At 34.8% G+C, this 20,052-nt stretch overlaps 1 protein-coding gene across 2 annotated transcripts in view; it reads right to left on the reverse strand.

Annotated features, from left to right (window-relative positions):
- The window catches only part of LOC148956406 (CB1 cannabinoid receptor-interacting protein 1-like), a 74,064-nt gene that overhangs the window by 15,861 nt on the left and 38,151 nt on the right, over positions 1-20,052 (reverse strand). For both annotated transcript variants that reach the window (XM_089095208.1, XM_089095213.1), the window contains exon 2: positions 8,813-8,991. In XM_089095208.1, the coding sequence (XP_088951334.1) occupies positions 8,813-8,991 (179 nt within the window). The remainder of the gene's footprint in view (positions 1-8,812; positions 8,992-20,052) is intronic.

Genomic DNA, 20,052 nt, shown 5'->3' on the forward strand with positions numbered 1-20,052 from the left:
CGCAAAATAAGTTTAAGGACCTGGTTGAAGCTTGTAGTCCTCAAGTTATTTCTCTTGTAGAAACATGGTCTGGAGAAAATATTATAGTTAAGCATTATAGTTGTTTTAGTGCAAATCGTAAAATTGCGGGAAATGGTCGTTATTATGGAGGTGTATCGTTGTTTGTTTCAGATGTTTTTTTTGTCATCTAATGATGTGATCCGGCTAAAAAGTGAGTCTTGTAACTTAGTTTGGGTAAGAATTTCACGGGGGAAAAGAAGTTTGTGTTTTGTTCTGTGTATATCCCTCCAGAAAGTAGTTCTTTTTCAGAAGAGAATACATGGGAGATATTTCAAAAAGAGTTGCATATTTTTTTGACAAAGTTTCCTGCCGGTGGCTTTATTCTTTTAGGAGATTTCAATGCATACACTGGGGAGTTGCAAGAGCCATGGTCTTGCCAATTTGAAGACCATACCCACTCGGAATCTCGTCGTGATGGAATGGGTGATGAAGAAATGGATGAGATCCCTCCAAGGACTAGTAAGGACCATCGCCGAAAAAATAGGTGTGGAAGTAAACTTTTGGTAATTTGTGGTAAGGAAAATTTAATTATAGTTAACGGGAGGATCGGGGAGGATAAAGAGCGGGGAGAGTTTACTTGATTTTTTGGGAAGTATTCAAGTGTAGTAGATTATATAGTTGTCAATAAGTCTGTATGGCCAGATTCTGCTTGTTTAAGGGTGGTCCCGGTTTGGGGTTCTTATTACCTGCCGTGTAGGTTGTCTTTGAAATTATTAAAAAAGAGGGCATTAAAAAGGTCATTGGGGGGTTTTAGGAGCAAGGTATTAGAAGAGGGATTAGAAGTTAGAGATCCACTGAGGCTAGAATCACAGGAAGAAGAGAAGGTTAAGGTTAAGCTGTTAGGAGATGAATTTCAGGCAGGACTAGAGAAGGGAGAAATATTGGCAAATGATGGAAAAATAGAAGAGTCATTAAAGGTATTAATTGATAGTTTGTATGAAGTAGGTGTTACTACAGCTCAGAAACAACCACGGAAGTTAAATGTTTTTTTTATGGTGAATGCGTAGAGAAAAAATCAGAGTTGGTGCAAACATTGGAGCTACTGAGACAATGTTCATATGAGGAGAGGGAATATCTTTATAATATGTATAAAAGCCGAAGAAAAGAGTATAAGAAACTGTTAAAAGTGAAGAAGTATAAATTTCAAGAGGAGGAAGCAGAGAGAATTTAGGAATAGTAACAAGAATGAGTTTTGGAAAATAATAAAAAAATCAGTTACAAACGCTTCTGACAAGACGAGTATCCCGCCGGCGGAAATTTGGCCAGAGTTCTTCGAAAGCAAGATGACAGAAAGAGAGGAAACGGATAGCCTGAGTCGGTGGGTGGTCGGCGAAAACCTTGCGGAATTCCCTCTAAAGGAAGAAGATTACAAACTACTGCAGCCTTTCACAGGTGAGGAAATATGGAATTCGCTAAAGAAGATGAGAGGGACCTCAGCACCAGGAGTTGCTGGCATTCCAACAAGGCTCTGGAAGTGGTCTAGGTTATATTTGTTGCCTTTGTTATCAACGTTATTTTCAAGTGTCCTTAGCAAGTTGGTTTGGCCTCAACAGTGGAATATTTCAATAGTTTTACCACTTTTTAAAAAGGGAGACCGAGCATTGCATAAGAATTATAGAGGGATTCGTTTAGCAAACAGCCTTAGTAAATTATTTTGCAAAGTGTTAGTGGCTAGATTAGATAGTTGGCTTAAAGAATCAAATAAGTTAATAGAAATTCAGGCAGGGTTTCGAGAGGATTATAGTGGGGTAGATCAGATATTTATTTTGTATGGGCTTATTAGGAAGTATATGAAGAAAAGGGATGGGAGGCTATACGCAGCTTTTTTGGACCTGTGAGGTGTGTTCAATGAAGTTTCACGAGATTTGTTAGTAGAACGACTTATAAAGTTAGGGCTGCCTAGACGTTTTGTAGGATTCGTTGTTAAAATGTATTTAGTTATTAGAATGGCATTTAAGGTAGGAAAGTCTTACTCTAGGGCAATTGTCAGTAGGTTAGGGGTTAAACAAGGTTGTACAATTTCACCTAGGTTGTTTTCCCTGTATCTTAATGCTATTGAAGATTATATGCTAGGGCAGGGAGCCCCAACTCTAAATCTGTCTGCAATGTAGGTGTTTGCTCTGTTATTTGTGGATGATATAGTATTGGCGGCTAAAGATGGACCTGACCTTCAAAGACTGCTAGGAATGGTGTCCTCATACCTAGATGAGAAGCATTTGGTCCTAAATGTCACAAAGTCAGTAGTTATGGTATTTCGACAACATGGAAATATAGAAGAAAGGTTTAGTGTAGGAGAAGAAGTGCTTAAAGTAGTTGAAGGTTTTGTTTATTTAGGATGCAAGTTTGCTTCAAATGGTAGATGGAAAGGGCAAAATGATTATGTAGCTAGTAAAGGTCTTAGGGCTATATGGCTAGTTTTAAAGAGTAGCGTTTTGAAGGTAGGCCTGACAGACCTTGGGCTTCAGAAAAGGATATTCCAGACTAAGCTAGCTTCCGTAATGTCTTTTGCAGCAGAGGTGTGGGGTATGGAGAAGGCTGATAAGGTAGACCGATTACAGTTGATGTATTTTAAGCGGTTAATGGGGGTTAGTGATAAGTTTAATCATGTAGTATTAAAAGGTGATTTAGGTTTGTTATCATTAAGGGTGGGAAGGATAGTGCGGATAGTAAATTATTGGGAAAGGATTATAAATCTGCCTAGTAGGAGGCTAGTAAAGAATGCATATGAGGAGATGCTAGTAGATGGCAGGAAAAGTTCTTGGCCAAACCGGGTTAAAGAGACTATTGATAGATGTGGGGTTTTAGTGAGTATTGGAATGAGGGGAAGGGGCTAGGTGTGGAAGTGGGGCTAGTTGCAAAAAAAGTAAAGGATAGACTAATAGAGCAGGAAATTCAAAGGTGGCAGAATCAGAAATCATCCTCGGCGTCCCTGGGGCTGAATGGGCTGGCAAAGGAGTTCTGGGGGGAGGAAGTTTACTTTAAAGTGGGGATGAGTAGTGAGGATTTAAGATGGGTAATTTCGGTTTGTGGTAATTTTTTGGGTATTGGAGAAAGGAGGAAATATATTGGGAATTATAGGATTAAAAATGGTCCTTACCAGTGTCCTATTTGTGGAGAGGAGGAAGATCTTATCCATTTTATGGGTGCATGCCAGGAGTTAAGAAATTTGAGGAGGGAAGTGTTTTCAATAGATTTTGGAGGGGTGGATTGGCTTGAAAAAATTTTAAAAAGTAGAAATATTGATGATTTTAGAAGGTTGGGTAAATCTGTAAGAGTGGGTATGGCAAATAGAGAAACTTTTTTGATGAATTGTGAGTAATTTATTGTGTGTTTTTATTTGTATTTATTTTTGTTTTTTTATTTTGCCATGGCCCGAAAAGGCTTTTGTTGCAATAAATATCTATCTATCTATCTATCTATCTATCTATTCCATAGTGATATTTTCTGCCAATACCCTTTTTATTTTTCTGCCAATTTCACTGTCTATTATCACATTATTTTTACACAGGTAACAGTTTCGGCACGTAGACTAGATATGGTTTACGATATTAGTAGAAGAGTAGGCCTTTCTTTTTATGACCTTCCGTTGAATGCTAATACCCGAAAGCTGACGATTGGATGTATCAGTAGGTAATGTGTTACCTGCAACAGTAGCAATGAGTTTTTCTCTATCATCAACGATTATTTTTATGTTGGCATTCTCTTTGAGCGTAATCATCTCTGGAGATCTCAATCTCCCATATCCACCAACATAAGAGTTGAATTTTTTCGGTACTCCAAAGAAATTTAATTCCTTACTGTCATGACAATGCACGCATACATTTCCAATAGAGCTACCACTTGTACTTGTTTCATAGTTTAAATACTTCTCCTTGTAGGCATTCAATGCTAAAATAACATTGTCATGTGAACACACTTTATTAAAATGCTCCATCTTCACATTTTTTAAAGATATGACTTATGTGTTTATCGTTCCACTGCGTAAAAAATACTGATTTAATACATACAATAGACTAGGTGGTGTCGATAACCGGACATAGAATACCAGTGGGAAAGCCCACATCGTGTCTCTGAGTAATCATAGAGTACAATTGTTAGAGCCGTAAGCATATTTTGTCAATTTATGATACGTAAAAAAAAAAAGTTGAATAAATTCGAAGTTTAAAAAAAAAATAGTTTTTTTTTATGAAAAAAATATTGAATTAGAACCATCAGTCCTCATCATTATGAGCATCCAAAACTGGACTTAAGTTTCACATTTGAACTAGAGAATTGTATTTTCCATAATTTTCTTACAAAAAAACTAGAGTTTACGGTCAAAAATTCCTTATTAGCTTAGATTTTACGGAAATAGTTTATTTTTCGATTCAAAAATGGACTTAAGTTTCACATTTGAACCATAGAATTGTATTTTCCATAATTTTCTTACAAAAAACTAGAGTTTACGGTCAAAAATCCTTATTAGCTAAGATTTTAGGGAAATATTTTTATTTTTAGATCCAAAAATAGACTGAAGTTTCACATTTGAACCAGAGAATTGTATTTTCCATAATTTTCTTACAAAAAACTAGAGTTTACGGTCAAAAACCCTTATTACCTCAGATTTTACGGAAATAGTTTTATTTTTCGATCTAAAAATGGATTTAAGTTTCACATTTGAACCAGAGAATCGTATTTTCCATAATTTTCTTACAAAAAAACTAGAGTTTACGGTCTAAAACCCTTATTAGCTCAGAAATCTTGTTAAAAGTTTATTTTCAAGTAATTCATCCGGTTTTTCGAAAAGCATTTCATGCCAGAGTACAGCAATATAACTAGTCTAAGACATCTACTCTGTCAGCCACTTGTGTATTATACAGAACACATCGAAGAAGTAAAGCTATCCATTATTAAAATTCTTTTCTTGCCATCTATATCTCTCTTAGTATCAACTTTTTAGTATATCATAATGTTAAACTCTATTTTAAATTGACAACACTGTTCAAACACCACTTGTGTATTATACAGAACACATCGAAGAAGTAAAGCTAGATCAAGTCATAAGACCATTTTATCATCGTTAACCATTTCCTTAGATTGATATTGTTCCAAATTCATAATAAATAAGCTATGAGTTAACAACCCCGAGGGGTTACCTTAACTGATAATCACCAATTCACAAATGCTATACCCTTTTTTCTCCACCTTCATACGATCCAATTCGCAAATGCTATCTAGCTCTGTTTTTTCCCTATTATTCAATTAATATCGTTCGTATAGTCCAATTCGCAAATGCTAAACCCTTTTATTTCTCCACCTTCATACGATCCAATTCGCAAATTTTATCTACCGACACATTCATAACAAACTAGTCTCGAGAAAAGGCAATTGTCCAAAAAAATCAGAAACCACTCTTGATAGCACATACTTCAAAGAAATGGAACAGTGGATAATGCATGGGTGATAGACACCTTTTCCTACAAAATCATTCCTAAATACGCAATTTGACAATTTCTAGTTTTTGATTTAAAAAAAAAACAAATGTTATGATGAAAGTGCGTCAAAAACCAGTCTGGTTGCGCTATATAATCTCAATTATACTCTCAAAACGTGTTTGACCACTTTATAGGTAAAGGTTTGCTCGCTTTGTACAATGTGCACGTGAAACTGTAGTGTATATTCTTGTACATGCTAGAGATGAGACAAATTACGCAAGCACGGTTGATATTCCCTATGCCCTTACTACTAGCTATTTTGTTCTACATAATCTAATAAATATGTGTTTGAGGATGACTTAATTCTCCACAGTTCCCGGGGGAAGGGCTGCAATTTATAAACTTTGCCCATTGTTTACATATAGTATTAGTTATGGGGGGGATCTTTTCGTGGAAGATTTTTCCTTGGGGAAAGGGACATTTCTATGAAAGGGGCGTCGGGTTTCCCAGCATTATTTAAAAAAACGATCAGAAATTAAATATAAAAAAACAAGTTTATTCAACTGAAAGTAAGGAGCAACATAAAAACTTAAAGTGAGCCGAAATTATTACGTATATGAGGGGGTTCGCCCACTAGTCAATACCTCGCTCTTTACGCTAAAGTTTTTTTTAGTACTTTCAAAATTTTCAATTAACCGACCTTTGCAATTCAGGGGTTTGTGATTCGAACAAAATTCAAACTTTAGCGTAAAGAGTGAGTTATTGACTAGGGGGCGAACTCCCTTATATACGTAATAAAAACATACGAATATAGAAGTTCATTACGTAAGTTAATTCGTAAGTTACGTCAGAACAAAATCTTGAAAAAGCCATTTAGCCAAAAAAAAGTAAAATTAATATGCAAATTTCGTATTATTTATTCATATACGGTGAGCCAAAATCAAAGCTGCATTAATTCAAAAACGTTCAGAAATTAAATAAAAAAAGTTTTTTTTTAACTGAAAGTAAGGAGCGACATTAAAACTTAAAACGAACAGAAATTATTCCGTATATGAAAGGGGTTGTCCCTCCTCAACGCCTCGCTCTTTACGTCTTTACGTTAAAGTTCGACTCTGTCTCACAACTTTATTTTTTAAAACAATAAAAAACTTTAGCGTAAAGAGCGAGGCGTTGAGGAGGGGACAGTCCCTTTCATATACGGTTTACCAAAAAAAAATCAAAAAGAAAATAAAGGGCGATAGAAAGTCTAACCAGGCAGAAAAAGAGTGGAAATATAAAGTGATACGTCGATTCAAAAAAGAACAAAGATTAAGATAAATAAAGAGCTCAAACTTGAAAACACTAGATGCTCCTACGGATGACTGAATAAAACATAAAGTGAGCAGAAATTAAAATGAATAATTAAGCCCCATTTAAACAAACAGAAAATAACCATAAACAAGAATAGATTAACCGACTTCTCAAACCCTCTATAGGCGAATGTGGCACCTTCTGGAAATTAAATAAAAAAAACTACTTTTTTTTAACTGAAAGTAAGGAGCAACATTGAAACTTAAAACGAACAGAAATTTATATGCTGTGTAATGACTTTAAGCTCATTATTTTTCTGCCTAAGTTTTTAAGATAATTTTAATTGTATATTTAAAGTTACTGATATCATAGCTCCTGTAGGACTATAAAAAGCGTTATAGATTATTTTGCTGTTTTGAGGCTACGTATTTACTTTTGACTCCTAAATCAATATTCTTGCTTTGTATGCTTGGCTTTTGAGCTTTCAGATAAGAGCTAGTTCTCGGTAATCTTGAAAACATAAGGATATATCATCAGTTGATCTATTTGCTCTTGTCTTATTAAAATATGTTAGATAGGCTGTGAATTAATAATTTTTGTTCGTTTTAAGTTTCAACTTGGCTCTTTACTTCCCTCGGAAAACCTTTGTCTTCGCTCTTTACTTCCCTCGGAAAACCTTTGTTTTTCTTAATTAATCACCTAAAATGTTCATCAATTTATATGAAGATGCTTGAAATTTTATTGAAAAATTCTTTGAATCGTAGGCTGCAAAGAATGTAGCCTATTAAGGTACCCAAATTTTACCCTCTAACTATTTAATACTTGAAAAGAGATTTTCTGCTGGAACACAATAAGTCTTTGGTATGGGCGAAAAATCGGACATTTCAAGCAGAGGTGGTTTTTCACCTTGTAAAATCTGTTGTCGGCGTTCTCCATTTTCACCTTTTTCCGTGATATCTACTTTTATTGTCTTTCTTGTTTGCTCCTTAAACTTGCATAAGCTGGAGATTACTGCTTGGAAGAGATATAGTCCTTCATTATCTGGAATTGAAGTAGTTAAATAAAGCTGTTAAATAATTTTCAAAATTATTTAACAGCGCTTAGGTATAGCGGCCTCTTCAAATTTTATCATTTTATTGGCGCGTAATATGTTAGCGGGAATTAATAGGTCTTCCAATCAAAGTTGATACTATTGGTGTGGATAATGCAAATAAGCCTCCATCTCTTTGAACAGCTCATTTTGCTTGAGAGGTTTCCTTTAGCTCAAGGCTTTATTAGCCCTAGATAATTTACTATTACATAGAATAAAAGTGAGTAAGAATGACAATTTGCTTCGAAAACTTCAGAATAAAGGTTAAAGTATACTTTTCGAAAAGTTTACTTTAATTCTAATACTATATAACATCTGTCTTATCACTAACTCTTTCTTTATTTTAAGGACCCAGAATGCATGATAATACAAATTATAAATAATAAAAATGGGAGTTTCCTACTTTAAGCCTCTGCTCAAACTCCATAATTTTTTAAAAACTTTTTATTATGGTTGACGTCGCTAGGTGTTATTTCCTACAGAATAAAGCTCGATCAAAGTCCAAATGTGCTCCTAATATCAAAACCTATTTTTTCAAAGCTCTTCTGGATGTTTCTTTAAGTGCTAGATACTGTTTTCTATAAAAAAAATACAGTTTGATCGGAATCAAAAGGACGAAATCATATGGTCCCTCCCTATCATTTCCCTGAACCTGGGGAGCTAAGAAGTATATTTCTTGTCCTTATGATCCATAGAACATGTTTTTAAAATATTCAAGTCAATCAATCCAGCCTTTCCCGAGATGGCTCTGATAGCTCCTGTCACCTTGAAGCCGTGACTGAAAACCGTAAACTGGCTTTGATTACTGTTTATCTATCTAAAATCTGTAAAATAGGTGTTTCTTGCCTTGAAATGACTAAACTCCAATCAGTGGCAACCCAGTTAAATAACGGTTTAAGTGAAAAAGATAGGAATAGTAAAACTTTATAGATAAATGCATATTTAAGGTAACGCTTACTCCAGTGTCATAGGGGGCTTCAAAGTTATGTCAATTCTGTAGGAGGATTCCGTCATCAGTTTTATGGTTTTCGGCTTGTTGAACCGTTCTCCATCAACTTTGCAATAAACTGCATCACCAGACGGTTCTTGTCGGAATGAAATGGTAGGACGAAAATGTCGCATTTCTTCGAGACGAACCTAAAATGAGTGATTTTTTATTTTAGGCAAAATCGTTGAACTCAGTAAGCAAAAATCTGCACTTGGTTGGTAATTTAATTCAGAGAAAATAAACTGCCATTGTATAATACCATTTAGCCATTCAGTTCTTACCATAATACCTACATATATACTACTTACATATATAATACCATTCATTATCTCACCCTTGCGTCATTTTTTTTTTTTTTTACTATCAATATTAAAGAATTTCAAAGCCGCTTCTTTAAGTATTCAAAATATTTGCTTCCGCCCCCTTTTTGAACTAGCAACCATTCCCTTTCTTCTCTATATGCAGTGGCTAAACCTGACGCAGGTACCGGAAGCAGTTTACTTGTGAAAGCATCTTTGAAACCGTTCTCTACTAATTGTATTCTTTTAATTTTATGGTAATGGCGGCACCTGTTTCTTGTTTTTTTTTCTATGTATTTATTTTCTATTGACAACTTCATCAGTGTTGTATTTTTACATTTTTTTATGATGGGCAATAAATCAAACCTCTGATTCTAATCTCGGTTTAACTTTTGAAGTAGTTACTTTTTGCTACAGTGGCACTGTCACAATCAAAGTTTGATGTCACTCATATTTGTGAACCTTAAGCTTTAAGTGGAATGAGCAAGTCTGTTCGATATTTTAATCAAAAAGAGAAAAAAAATATAACTCAATCATTAAAGTGAAAAACTAATTCATTTTAAAATACTATAATTTACCATTTTCCAGCCTGGGGTCTCACATAAGCCAGCACCCAAGGGATCTAAAATACAGCCAATCCATTTGTAACAGAAGAGACGACCTCTTCGGGGTGATTTGCCTCCTCTTGAAAAATATGAAAAAAAATCGGTTATAAACGTTTCAGGATAGAGCTCATGGGCACCGGCTGAAAATTTTCCGGGGGGGGCATACGCCAAAATAGCAGGGGGGTTGGGTGACGGAATATATTTCAGGCTGTTTTCGTAGGAATAAGTTTATTTTTAACTGCTTCTAGGAAAAAATTCTCAAATAAAAAGAACAATTAAATTGCATCCAAAATAAAACAAAATACACTAAATTTTAAATGACAACGATTCCTGACCAAGGGATCAATTTATTTAATCAATAATATATTCAATTGTTATTTATTTATTTTTTTAGGAAGATCAACTTAAACCAAAATTACGGAAAGATGTATTGCTTCCTTAGATTATAAAAGATGTAGACTTGTCTTAATGCAATATCCTACGCCAATAGTTTCCACAAGGAGTATAATATACTCAAAAATTATCCTGCCTGCATAGATACCACGTTTTGATCTTATAACTGCCAAGTAAAATGTATCTCTTTCATAACAGGACAATTCTCCACCTCGAATTTAAATCCCTTACATATTCAGACCTTAAATATATATATATTATATATATATATATATATATATATATATATATATATATATATATATATATATATATATATATATATATATATATATATATATATATATATATATATATATATATATATATATATATATATATATATATATATATAGAATAGCCAACGAAAAACAAAATTTATACTTACTATCCAGCTGTCAAATTGATCCTCCTTTTTTATTGTCCTTTTCAACGGAATAAAATAAACATGTTCAAAAAATTTCCGTCACAAGAGAGTCCTATCAAATAGTTTGTGATAAAAAACTAGTGTAAAAGTGACTTGAGCCTAACTAAAAATGGGATTCTTACGACAATTGCTACACTGGCAGTATTGGTTTTTTATGCTGATTCTAAATATATGAAATTCATTCAGTTTATTGTTACCAACCCAAAACCAAAAATGTGAGAAAATTTGCTGCATTTTTGAAAAAGGGGAAACACCCCCAACAAAGCAAGCGATCTTATTGAAAATCTCTTTATTAGATGCATCATATCAGAGAGCCCTACCGTAGAGGCTTCAAGCTCCAATCTTCAAAATGGGGAATTTCGCTTTTTTTTCAGAAGAAACCTTGCCAATGCATGTTTATTTGTTTTTTTTTCCCAGGTTCAATTGTTTCAAACGAAAGGTCCGAGATAATTGAGAGGGAGCTCATTCATATGTAAATTTAAAGCTCTTTTTTAAGTAACCGTACAGACTGGGCCACGGGAAAGTCTCGTTTTCTGCTATTTTAGGTCACCAATCTACGACTTTACCCTAAAGAGAACGAATTTGTAATCTTCTGAGAAGCTTAAAATTCTGAGAAGCTAATTGATTTAAAACTATCAATAAACTACAATTTAGGGCCATCGTCAGCCCCGCCGAGAAATTTGTTTAGGGTGGCAAATACTGCTAGGAACTTGGTTTTCAACAATTCTAAATGGTAATATTTTTTTTTCTATTTATATGAAGTGCTTCAATGTATTTAAACAAATGTATGTAATGTGTTTATTGATAAGAAAATCCTATTATAGAGGTTATGAGGCCTTCAGCTATGTAGAAGATCAAAAGTCTCACAGAATGTCCATCCATACAAACAATAATGCTCCTCTTCATCCAACCAAAATTCTTTAGTAGTAATATTAACATTTTTTTTTTTACCACAAACACTATTCATCGCCAATTTTTTAAGTATATTCAAATTTTGTCCAAAATTGAAATTGAAAATTTAAACGTAGGACGGTACTAATCAACGTACAATTATTGATATACACATTTTAACAGCAATTAACCAGGGATTTAAGGGACTGGTACCTCAAATAATATCTTGGTTAGGCCTGGGTATGATTTGGAAAACAATCTGAAATTAAGTAAAAAAAACAACTTTTCAACTGAAAGCAAGGAGCAGATTTGAAACCTATTTGAAAAGAATATTCTTTATATGAAGGGGGCTGTCTCCTCTTTAGCTCCTTACTCTTTACTGTGAAATTTGGCTTTTTTCCAAATTTTTAAAGAAAATTTGCAATTGAAAAGAAAAGATTTTTCAAAGCACTAAAAAACTTTTGTTTAATAAGCAGGGTGTTGAGAAATGGGAAGTCCCCTTTATATACAAAGTAATTTCAATTTGTTTTAAGTTTCAAACTAGCTCCTTATTTTAGTTGAAAAACCTTTTCTATTTGTTTAATAGCATTTCATGTTATTTGCACTTTACTGAAAAAAATTGCACTTTACTGAAAAAAAATTAAATGTTTTTACTTTTATAACTTTAATAAAGCAAATAATATTAACATTTTGATTACTAAATATCAGTATATGTATATTAAACTGGCAATGCACGTTCATTTGTATTTTTTTCAGTAAAATGCGAATTTTGTTCAGGCCTTGGGAAGGTGTAGGCGTTTTGAGCCCAACTTATGTTAATTTTTGCTCGTTTTGAGTTTGAATCGGCTATTTACTGTAATTTCTGTTCGTTTTGGGTTTGATTTATTTATCGATGCTGATTTGTGGTAGTTTTACGCTTGGTAGATTATTTTATTTTAATTTTGCTCATTTTTTGTTTAATGGAGTTCTTTACTTTTCTTTGAAAAACTTATTTTATGGAGAAAGTTTTTTTTTAGTCAATTTCTGTTCGTTTTATATCGACATCGTCTTTTCAGGGAAAAAGAAATTAATTCTTTAAATGTTTTCGTTTTTTTAAGACTTTATAGTTTGGCCTGCTATTTGTATGCTGGAGAAAAATTTTCAGCCATTTTAACAAAATACACCCTTTTAAAAATCTGGACACAAATAGTAGTGTTTAATTTAGTTTCATACCTCCTCTAGTTGACCTGAAATGGCAAAATTGATACCATTCACAAAAAAATCTGTTTACTTTCTTTGATAGCTTGGATAAACTTACGCTATTTTGATTTGGTTAAATTTTAAGAGAAGAAATAGCCCCGAAAGTTTGCACATAATATCCTCAGTCATTCTTGGGATACTGTTGAGATGCCTTACTGGAAATTAGAAAAAACACAATGCATTTCGATTTAATCTTAAGGCAACATTTAGTTTTTAAACATAATGGGCAAATGGGGGGGTGGGTGAGGGAGGGGGATTAGTTGCCCTCCAATCACTTTTAACTATTGAAAAGGACATCAGCCCTTTCTATTTTCAATCAAATGAGCCCTTTTCGAACTTCCCACGACAATACGAAATGCCCTGGTTTAAACAACAACAACAACAAAAATAATACATCGATCTTTACTATAAAAATGTCAAGCCTTACAATACCTTTCGACTATTAAAAAGGGCACGAGGCCTTTTGATTTCCAATCGAATGAGCCCTTTTTGAAACGACAACGGTTTCTATAAACACCTTATATGGCCCCAGGGCATAAATTACAACCCTTAGCCTAAGGGCTGTTAGGGTGGTTGTCATCCTCTAAGAACTAATTTCCAGAACTTTCAACTACGTTAAAAAAATGACTATCTAAAATTTTGATTGGATGTGTTTGGGGAAATGGTGGGCGTCACTCTCCAATCACTTTCAAATATTAAAAATGGCACTAGCCCTTTCAATTTCCAATCAAATGAGCCCTTTTGAAGTTTCTACGACAACACTTTTAATAAAAACCGCATATGCCCCCAAAGCATAACTTAAAACCCCTGTCCTGAGGGCTGGGGGGGGTCTCATTCTCAAGACCTAATTTCCAAAACTTTCTATTACGTTGAACAAAATGGCTATCTGAAAATTTTGATTGTATGTGTTTGGGAAAATGTTGGGCGTGAGAGGGAAGTTAGTCACTCTCTAATCACTTTCAACTATTAAAAAAGGCACTATTAAAAAAGGCACTAGCCCTTTCAATTTCCAACTGAATGAGCCCTTTTAAAGTTTCTACAACAACGCTTTCAATAAAACCTTGTATGCTCCCAGGGCATCACTTAAAACCTTTGCTCTGAGGGCTGTGGGGGGGGGGATGGGTTTTTATCTTTATAGAGATAATTTTCCAGATTTTCAACTGTATTGAACAAAATTCCTATTTAAAAATTTTGTTTGGATGTGTCGTGTAGCAAGGTGGGCGTAAGAGGGAGGTTAGTTGCCCTCAAATCACTTTCGACTATAAAAAAGGTACTAGCCCTTTGAATTTTCAATCGAATGAGCCCTTTTTCAAGTTTCTACGACAAAGATTTCAATAAAAACCTTATATGCCCCCAGGGCATAACTTATAACCCTTGCCCTGAAGACTGTGGGGGGAAAGTCCAACCTAGAGATGTAATTCCCAGAACTTTAAACTGCGTGGAACAAAATGGCTATCTCAAAATTTTTGTTAAATGTTTCTGAGGAAATGGTGGGTGTGTAAGAGGTGTTAATTGCTTTTCAATCCCTATCAACCATTAATAAGTGCACTAGCAATTTCAATTTCCAATCGAATGAGCCCTGTTTTAAGTTTCTACGACAACGCGTTTTGTAAAAACCTGACATGCCCCCAGGGCATAACTTAGAACCCTTGCCTTGAGAACTGTGGGGTGGGGGGGGTTGTCATTCTCAAAGACCTAATTTCCAGAACTTAAAACTACCTTGACTAAAATGGCTATGTTAAAATTTTGATTGGATGTGTTTGGGGAAAAGGTGGGTGACAGAGGGGGGTTAGTTGCCCTCCAAAAAACCAATATATAAAATTACCTTTGTACTTCAAAACTATAAAAATTAAATCTTGTTCAAAGTGACAACTAGATTAATACAATCACTCCTGGTAAAAAAAAATATAGTAAATGATAATAAAACACAAAAAACATATCCATTCAGGGAGAAAACACAGAATTCCCAGCATTCCGTTCAGGGGAAAGATTTCATATTATTAATCAAAAAGAAAAACTTTCCGAAAAATAAGTTTTTCAAAGAAAAGTAAAGACAATTTTAAACTTAAGCTCAGCAGATACAAATACCTGTTAAAATTCAAACTCAAAACGATCAGAAATTACTATTAAAGTATAAATGAAAAATGATGTATAATGATATTAATTGTTGAAAGATCCATCAGTTCAAGAATTTATTCCACTGTAATTTTTCTATTGAAGCATAAATGAAATTTAAAACGAACAAAAATTAAATAAACAATCAATGCAAACAAACGTACAATCGATATTAGTGTAAATAAATGAATAAATCTTAAAAAGAGTGAAACTTCAATTGAATATGCAAATCAAGCTTGAAACGAACAAAATCACTACAAATAAGAGTTTATTGAAAACCAATTTTATTATAAATATTTTCTTTTGTACGTAATATTGAAAATAAACATTAAAATTATAGTAAAATTTTGAACTGATGAGCTTTCAGCAATTTCAGCAATGCACCAAATATTCAGTTTAATTTATTAGTTGTTTCTAAATTTGTTCAAGACGAATACAGTTTCACTAAAAACAAGAGTTTGGATACTGCCCCCTTCCTTAACTGTAAATAAAAACCAAAAGCCTACTATGTCATTGGCGCTTAACTGAAAACGAATTATATTACAAATATTTTCTTTTCCAGTTCTTGCAGCATTGAAAATAAAAATAAAATTACAGTGAAATAAATTCTTGAACTGACAAACCTTTCAACAACTGAATATCATTATACATCAAATATTCAGTTTGATCTTGTTTATACTTTCCAAGACTGTTCAAGACGCATAAAGTTTTCAGTAAAGCGCTAAGGAGGCGATACCCAAAACTTTTGCTTGTAGTGATTTTTGTTCGTTTCAAGCTTGATTTGCATATTCACTTTAATTTTCAATCTTTTTAATATTTATTTATTTATTTACATTAATATCTATTGCATGTTTCTTTGCATTGATTGTTTATTTAATTTCTGTTCGTTTTAAGTTTCATTTATGCTTCAATAGCAAAATTACAGTGAAATAAATTCTTGAACTGATGGATCTTTCAACAGTTAATATCATTATACATCATTTTTCATTTATTCTTTAATAGTAATTTCTGGTAGTTTTGAGTTTTAATTTTTAAAGGTATTTGTGTCTGCTGAGATTAAGTTTAAAATGGCTTTTATTTTTAATTGAAAAACTTATTTATCGGAAAGTTTTTTTAATTAATTTTTGTTCATTTTTGATTGCAAAAAGTTTCAAGTTTGTAAAAGTTCTTTATTTCAAAATCAAACTTATAAAAAATTCAAATGTTCATCAGAGTATCAAAACTGGTATCGAAGTAACAATATCAAAGTGAAAAAATGGGTTTACGTCAGAACTAGAACTTTCAATTTCGAATCAAATGAGCCCTCTATGAAGTTTATACGAGCACCCCTTTCATAAGAACCATGCATGCCTTTAGGGCATACCTTAAAACGCCTTCTCCCGGGCCCTTGGGGGTTGTATTGACACCGGAGTTTTTCTTATCTGACCTTTGAACTGTTTTTTTTAACAAAATTTTCAATTTTGTTACCATAAAATTTTCAACTTTCAATTTCCAGTCAAATGAGCCCTCTCTGAACTTTATACGAGCATCTCTTTCATAAGAACCATATATGCCGCAGGGCATAAGCTACAACTCTTGCCACCGGGTGCTGGGGGGTTGTGTCAACACCTGAATTTTTGTTATCTGGCTTTTAAAAAATTTTAAACTTAATGGCTATCTCAAAATTTTTATCGGATAGATTTGGAAAAAAGGGGCATGGGGGGGGGGGGCTAGTTCCAGTCCAGTCTCTTTTGACTCTCAAAAGCTTAAATTGAACTTTCAATATCCAATCAAATGAGCCCACTCTGAAGTTCTTACGAGCATCCCTTCCATAAAAACTATATATTCCCCCAGAGCATAACTTACAAGGACTGCTCTGGGGCCCGGGGGGCCGTGTCGACCCCGGAGTTTTCGTTATATGGTCTTTGAACTGTTCTTTGAAATGACTATCTCAATCTCTTATCAGATGGGTTTGAGAAAAAAGGCGTGGAGGAGGGGGGCTAAGTGCCCTCTAATCTCTTTTGACTCTTAAAAAGTGAACTAGAACTTTCAATTTCCAATCAAATAAGCCCTCTTTGAAGTTTATACGAGCATCCCTTCCATAAGAACCATATATGCCCCCAGGGCATAACTTACACCACCTGCCCCTGGGCCCTGGGGGGTTGTGTACACTGTAGTTTTTGTTATATGATCTTTGAACTATTTTTAACAAAATAGCTATCTCAAAATTTTATCCGATACATTTGGGAAAAAAGGGCGAGGGGGGGGCTGGTTACCCTCCAGTGTCTTTTGACGCTTAAAAAGTGAACTAGAACTTTCAATTTCCAATCAAATGAGCCCTCCCTGAAGTTTATACGAGCATACCTTCCATAAGAACCATATATGTCCCCAGGGTATAACTTATAACCCTTGCCATAAAGACTGCGGGGAGAGTGTCCTGCTCAAAGATATGATTTCTGGAACTTTCAACTGCGTTGAACAGAATAGTTATCTCAAGATTTTGATTGGATGTGTTTGGGGAAATGGTAACCGTAAAAGGGGCGTTAGTTGTCTTCCAATCACTTTCGACTATTGAAAAGGATACTAGCCATTTAAATTTCCAACCAAATGAGCCCTTTTTTGAAGTTTCTACGACAAAGCTTTCGATAAAAAGCTTATATGCCCCAAGGACATAACTTACAACCCTTGCCCTGAGGGCTGTGGGGGGAATGTCCTCCTCAAAAACATAATTTCTAAATGATAATCAACTACGTAGAACAAAATGGCTCTCTAAAAATTTTGATTGGATGTGTTTGGGGAAATGGTGGGCCTGGAAGGGGTGTTAGTTGCCTTCCAATCACTTTTAATTCTTAAAAAGGACACTAGAATTCTCGATTTCTAATAGAATGAGCCCCCTTTGAAGTTTGTACGACGACCCCTTCCATATGAAGTTCCTCTGGGAAAAAATAATGAATAAACAATAAAACATTGGAGCCGTATGGCCTTTACTATAGGCAACGCTATAGCGTTGCCTGTGATTCGAGCATCCCTTCCAGAAGAACCATATATGCCCCCAGGGCATAACTTACAACGCCTGTCCACGGGCCCTGGGGGGTTTTGTCGACACCAGAGTTTTTGTTATCTAACCTTTTAACTGTTTTTAACAAAATGGCTATCTTAAAATTTTTATTTGATGCATTTGGAGAAAAAAGGGCTTGGGGGGGGGGGAATAATTTCCCTCCAATCTCTTTTGACTCTTAAAAAGAGAACTAGAACTTTCACTTTCTAAATAAATGAGCCCTCTCTGAAGCTTATACAAGCATCCCATTAATAAGAACCATGTATGTCCCCAGGGCATAACCTACAACGCCTGTCCCCGGGCCCTGGAGAGTTGTGTCAACACAAGAAATTTCATTATCTAACCCTTGAAGTATTATTAATATAATGACTATCTCAAATTTGTATCTGATGCATTTGGGGGGGGGGGGAAGGACGTCGGGGGGACTAGCTACCCTCCGATCACTTTTGACTCTTGAAAAGTGAACGACAACTTTCAATTTCCAATCAAATGAGCCCTCTATGAAGTTTATACGAGCATCCCTTCCATGACAACCATATACCCCTAGGACATATCTTACAACGCCTGCCCCGGAGCCCTGGGGGTCTGTGTCGACATCGGTGTTCTTTTTAATCGAAACTTTGAACTATTTTTAACAAAATGTTTATTTTTATCTGATGCATTTGGGAAAAAAGGGCGGAGAGGGGGGGGGGGGCTAGCTGCCCTCTTATCACTTTTGATTTATAAAAAGTGAACTAGAACTTTCAATTTCCAATCAAATGAGCCCTTTTTGAAGTTTAGACGAGCATCCCTTCCATAAAAACCTTATATATCCCAGGGCATAACTTACAACGCCTGTCCCCGGGCCCTGGGGGGTTGTGTCGACATCAGAGTTTTGTTGTCTGACCTTTGAACCATTTTAAACAAAATGGCTATCTCAAAAATTGTATCTGATGCAATGGCTATCTAAAATTTTCTATCAGATATATTTGTGGAAAAAGGGCTTGGGGGGGGCTAGTTACCCTCCGATCACCTTTGACTCTTAAAAGGGCACTAGAACTCTCGATTTCCAATCGAATGAGCTCCTTTTGAATTTTATACGACGACCCCTTCTATATGAAGTGCCTCTGAAAAAAGTGGAGTGTGTGTGTGTGGGGGGGGGGAGGGGACTAGCTGCCATCCGATCCCGCTTTACTCTGAAAAAGTGAATTACAAGCTACAATTTCCAATCCAATGAGCCCTTTATGAAGTTTATACGACCATCCTTTCCATAACAACCATATATGCCCCCAGAGCATTATTTACAACGCCTGCCTCTGGGCCCTGGGGGATCGCTTCGACACACGAGTTTTTCTTATCTGACCTTTGAACTATTTTTAATGAAATGGCTATTTTAAAAATTCTTATCGGATACGCTTGGGGAAAAAAGGGTGTGTGTGGGGGGGGGGGGGTCTAGTTGCCCTCCGATATATTTTGACTCTTAAAAAGTGAACTAGAACTTTCAATTTACAGTCAAATGAATCCTCTCTGAAGTTTATACGAACATCCCTTTCATAAGAACCATACACGCCCCCAGGACAGCACTTACAACACCACTCCGGTGTTGACACCGGAGTTTTTGTTGTCTAATTTTTTAACAATTTTTAAAAAACCGGCTATCTCAAAATTTTTAACGGATAGGTTTGAGGAAAAAAGGGCGTGGGGAGGGGGTTAGTTGCTCTTAAATCTCTTGACTCTTAAAAAGTGAACTAGAACTTTCAATTTCCAATCAAATGAGCCCTCTATGGAGTTTGTACGAGCATCCCTTTCACAACAACCGTACATGCCTTTATGGCATAACTTAGAACGCCTTCTTCTGGGGGGTTGTACTGACACCGAAGTTTTTCTTATCCGACCTTTGAACTTTTAACAAAATATCTGTTTTTTTAGCAAAATGTCTATCTCAAAGTTTTCATCAGATGAGTTTGGAAAAAGAAGGCGTGGGGAGGCGATAAACGTTTGATTATTTATCGTTATTTATCCTTAATTTCAAGTTTTAAAATTAACTTACATCGCCCAAGCACCGTATTTAAGGGCTATTTGAATGCTGTTTAGGAGAATACAGCTATCACTATAACCATACTTAGAGAAAATTGATTGTGAGCATTTGACCTAGTTTTATTTGAGGCTTCCTTTCCAAGTCAGAG

Source organism: Artemia sp. Qi Xiang Cuo, chromosome 1, assembly GCF_049724085.1.
Source record: "Artemia sp. Qi Xiang Cuo chromosome 1, ASM4972408v1, whole genome shotgun sequence".
Classification (NCBI taxonomy): Eukaryota; Metazoa; Arthropoda; class Branchiopoda; order Anostraca; family Artemiidae; genus Artemia; species Artemia sp. Qi Xiang Cuo.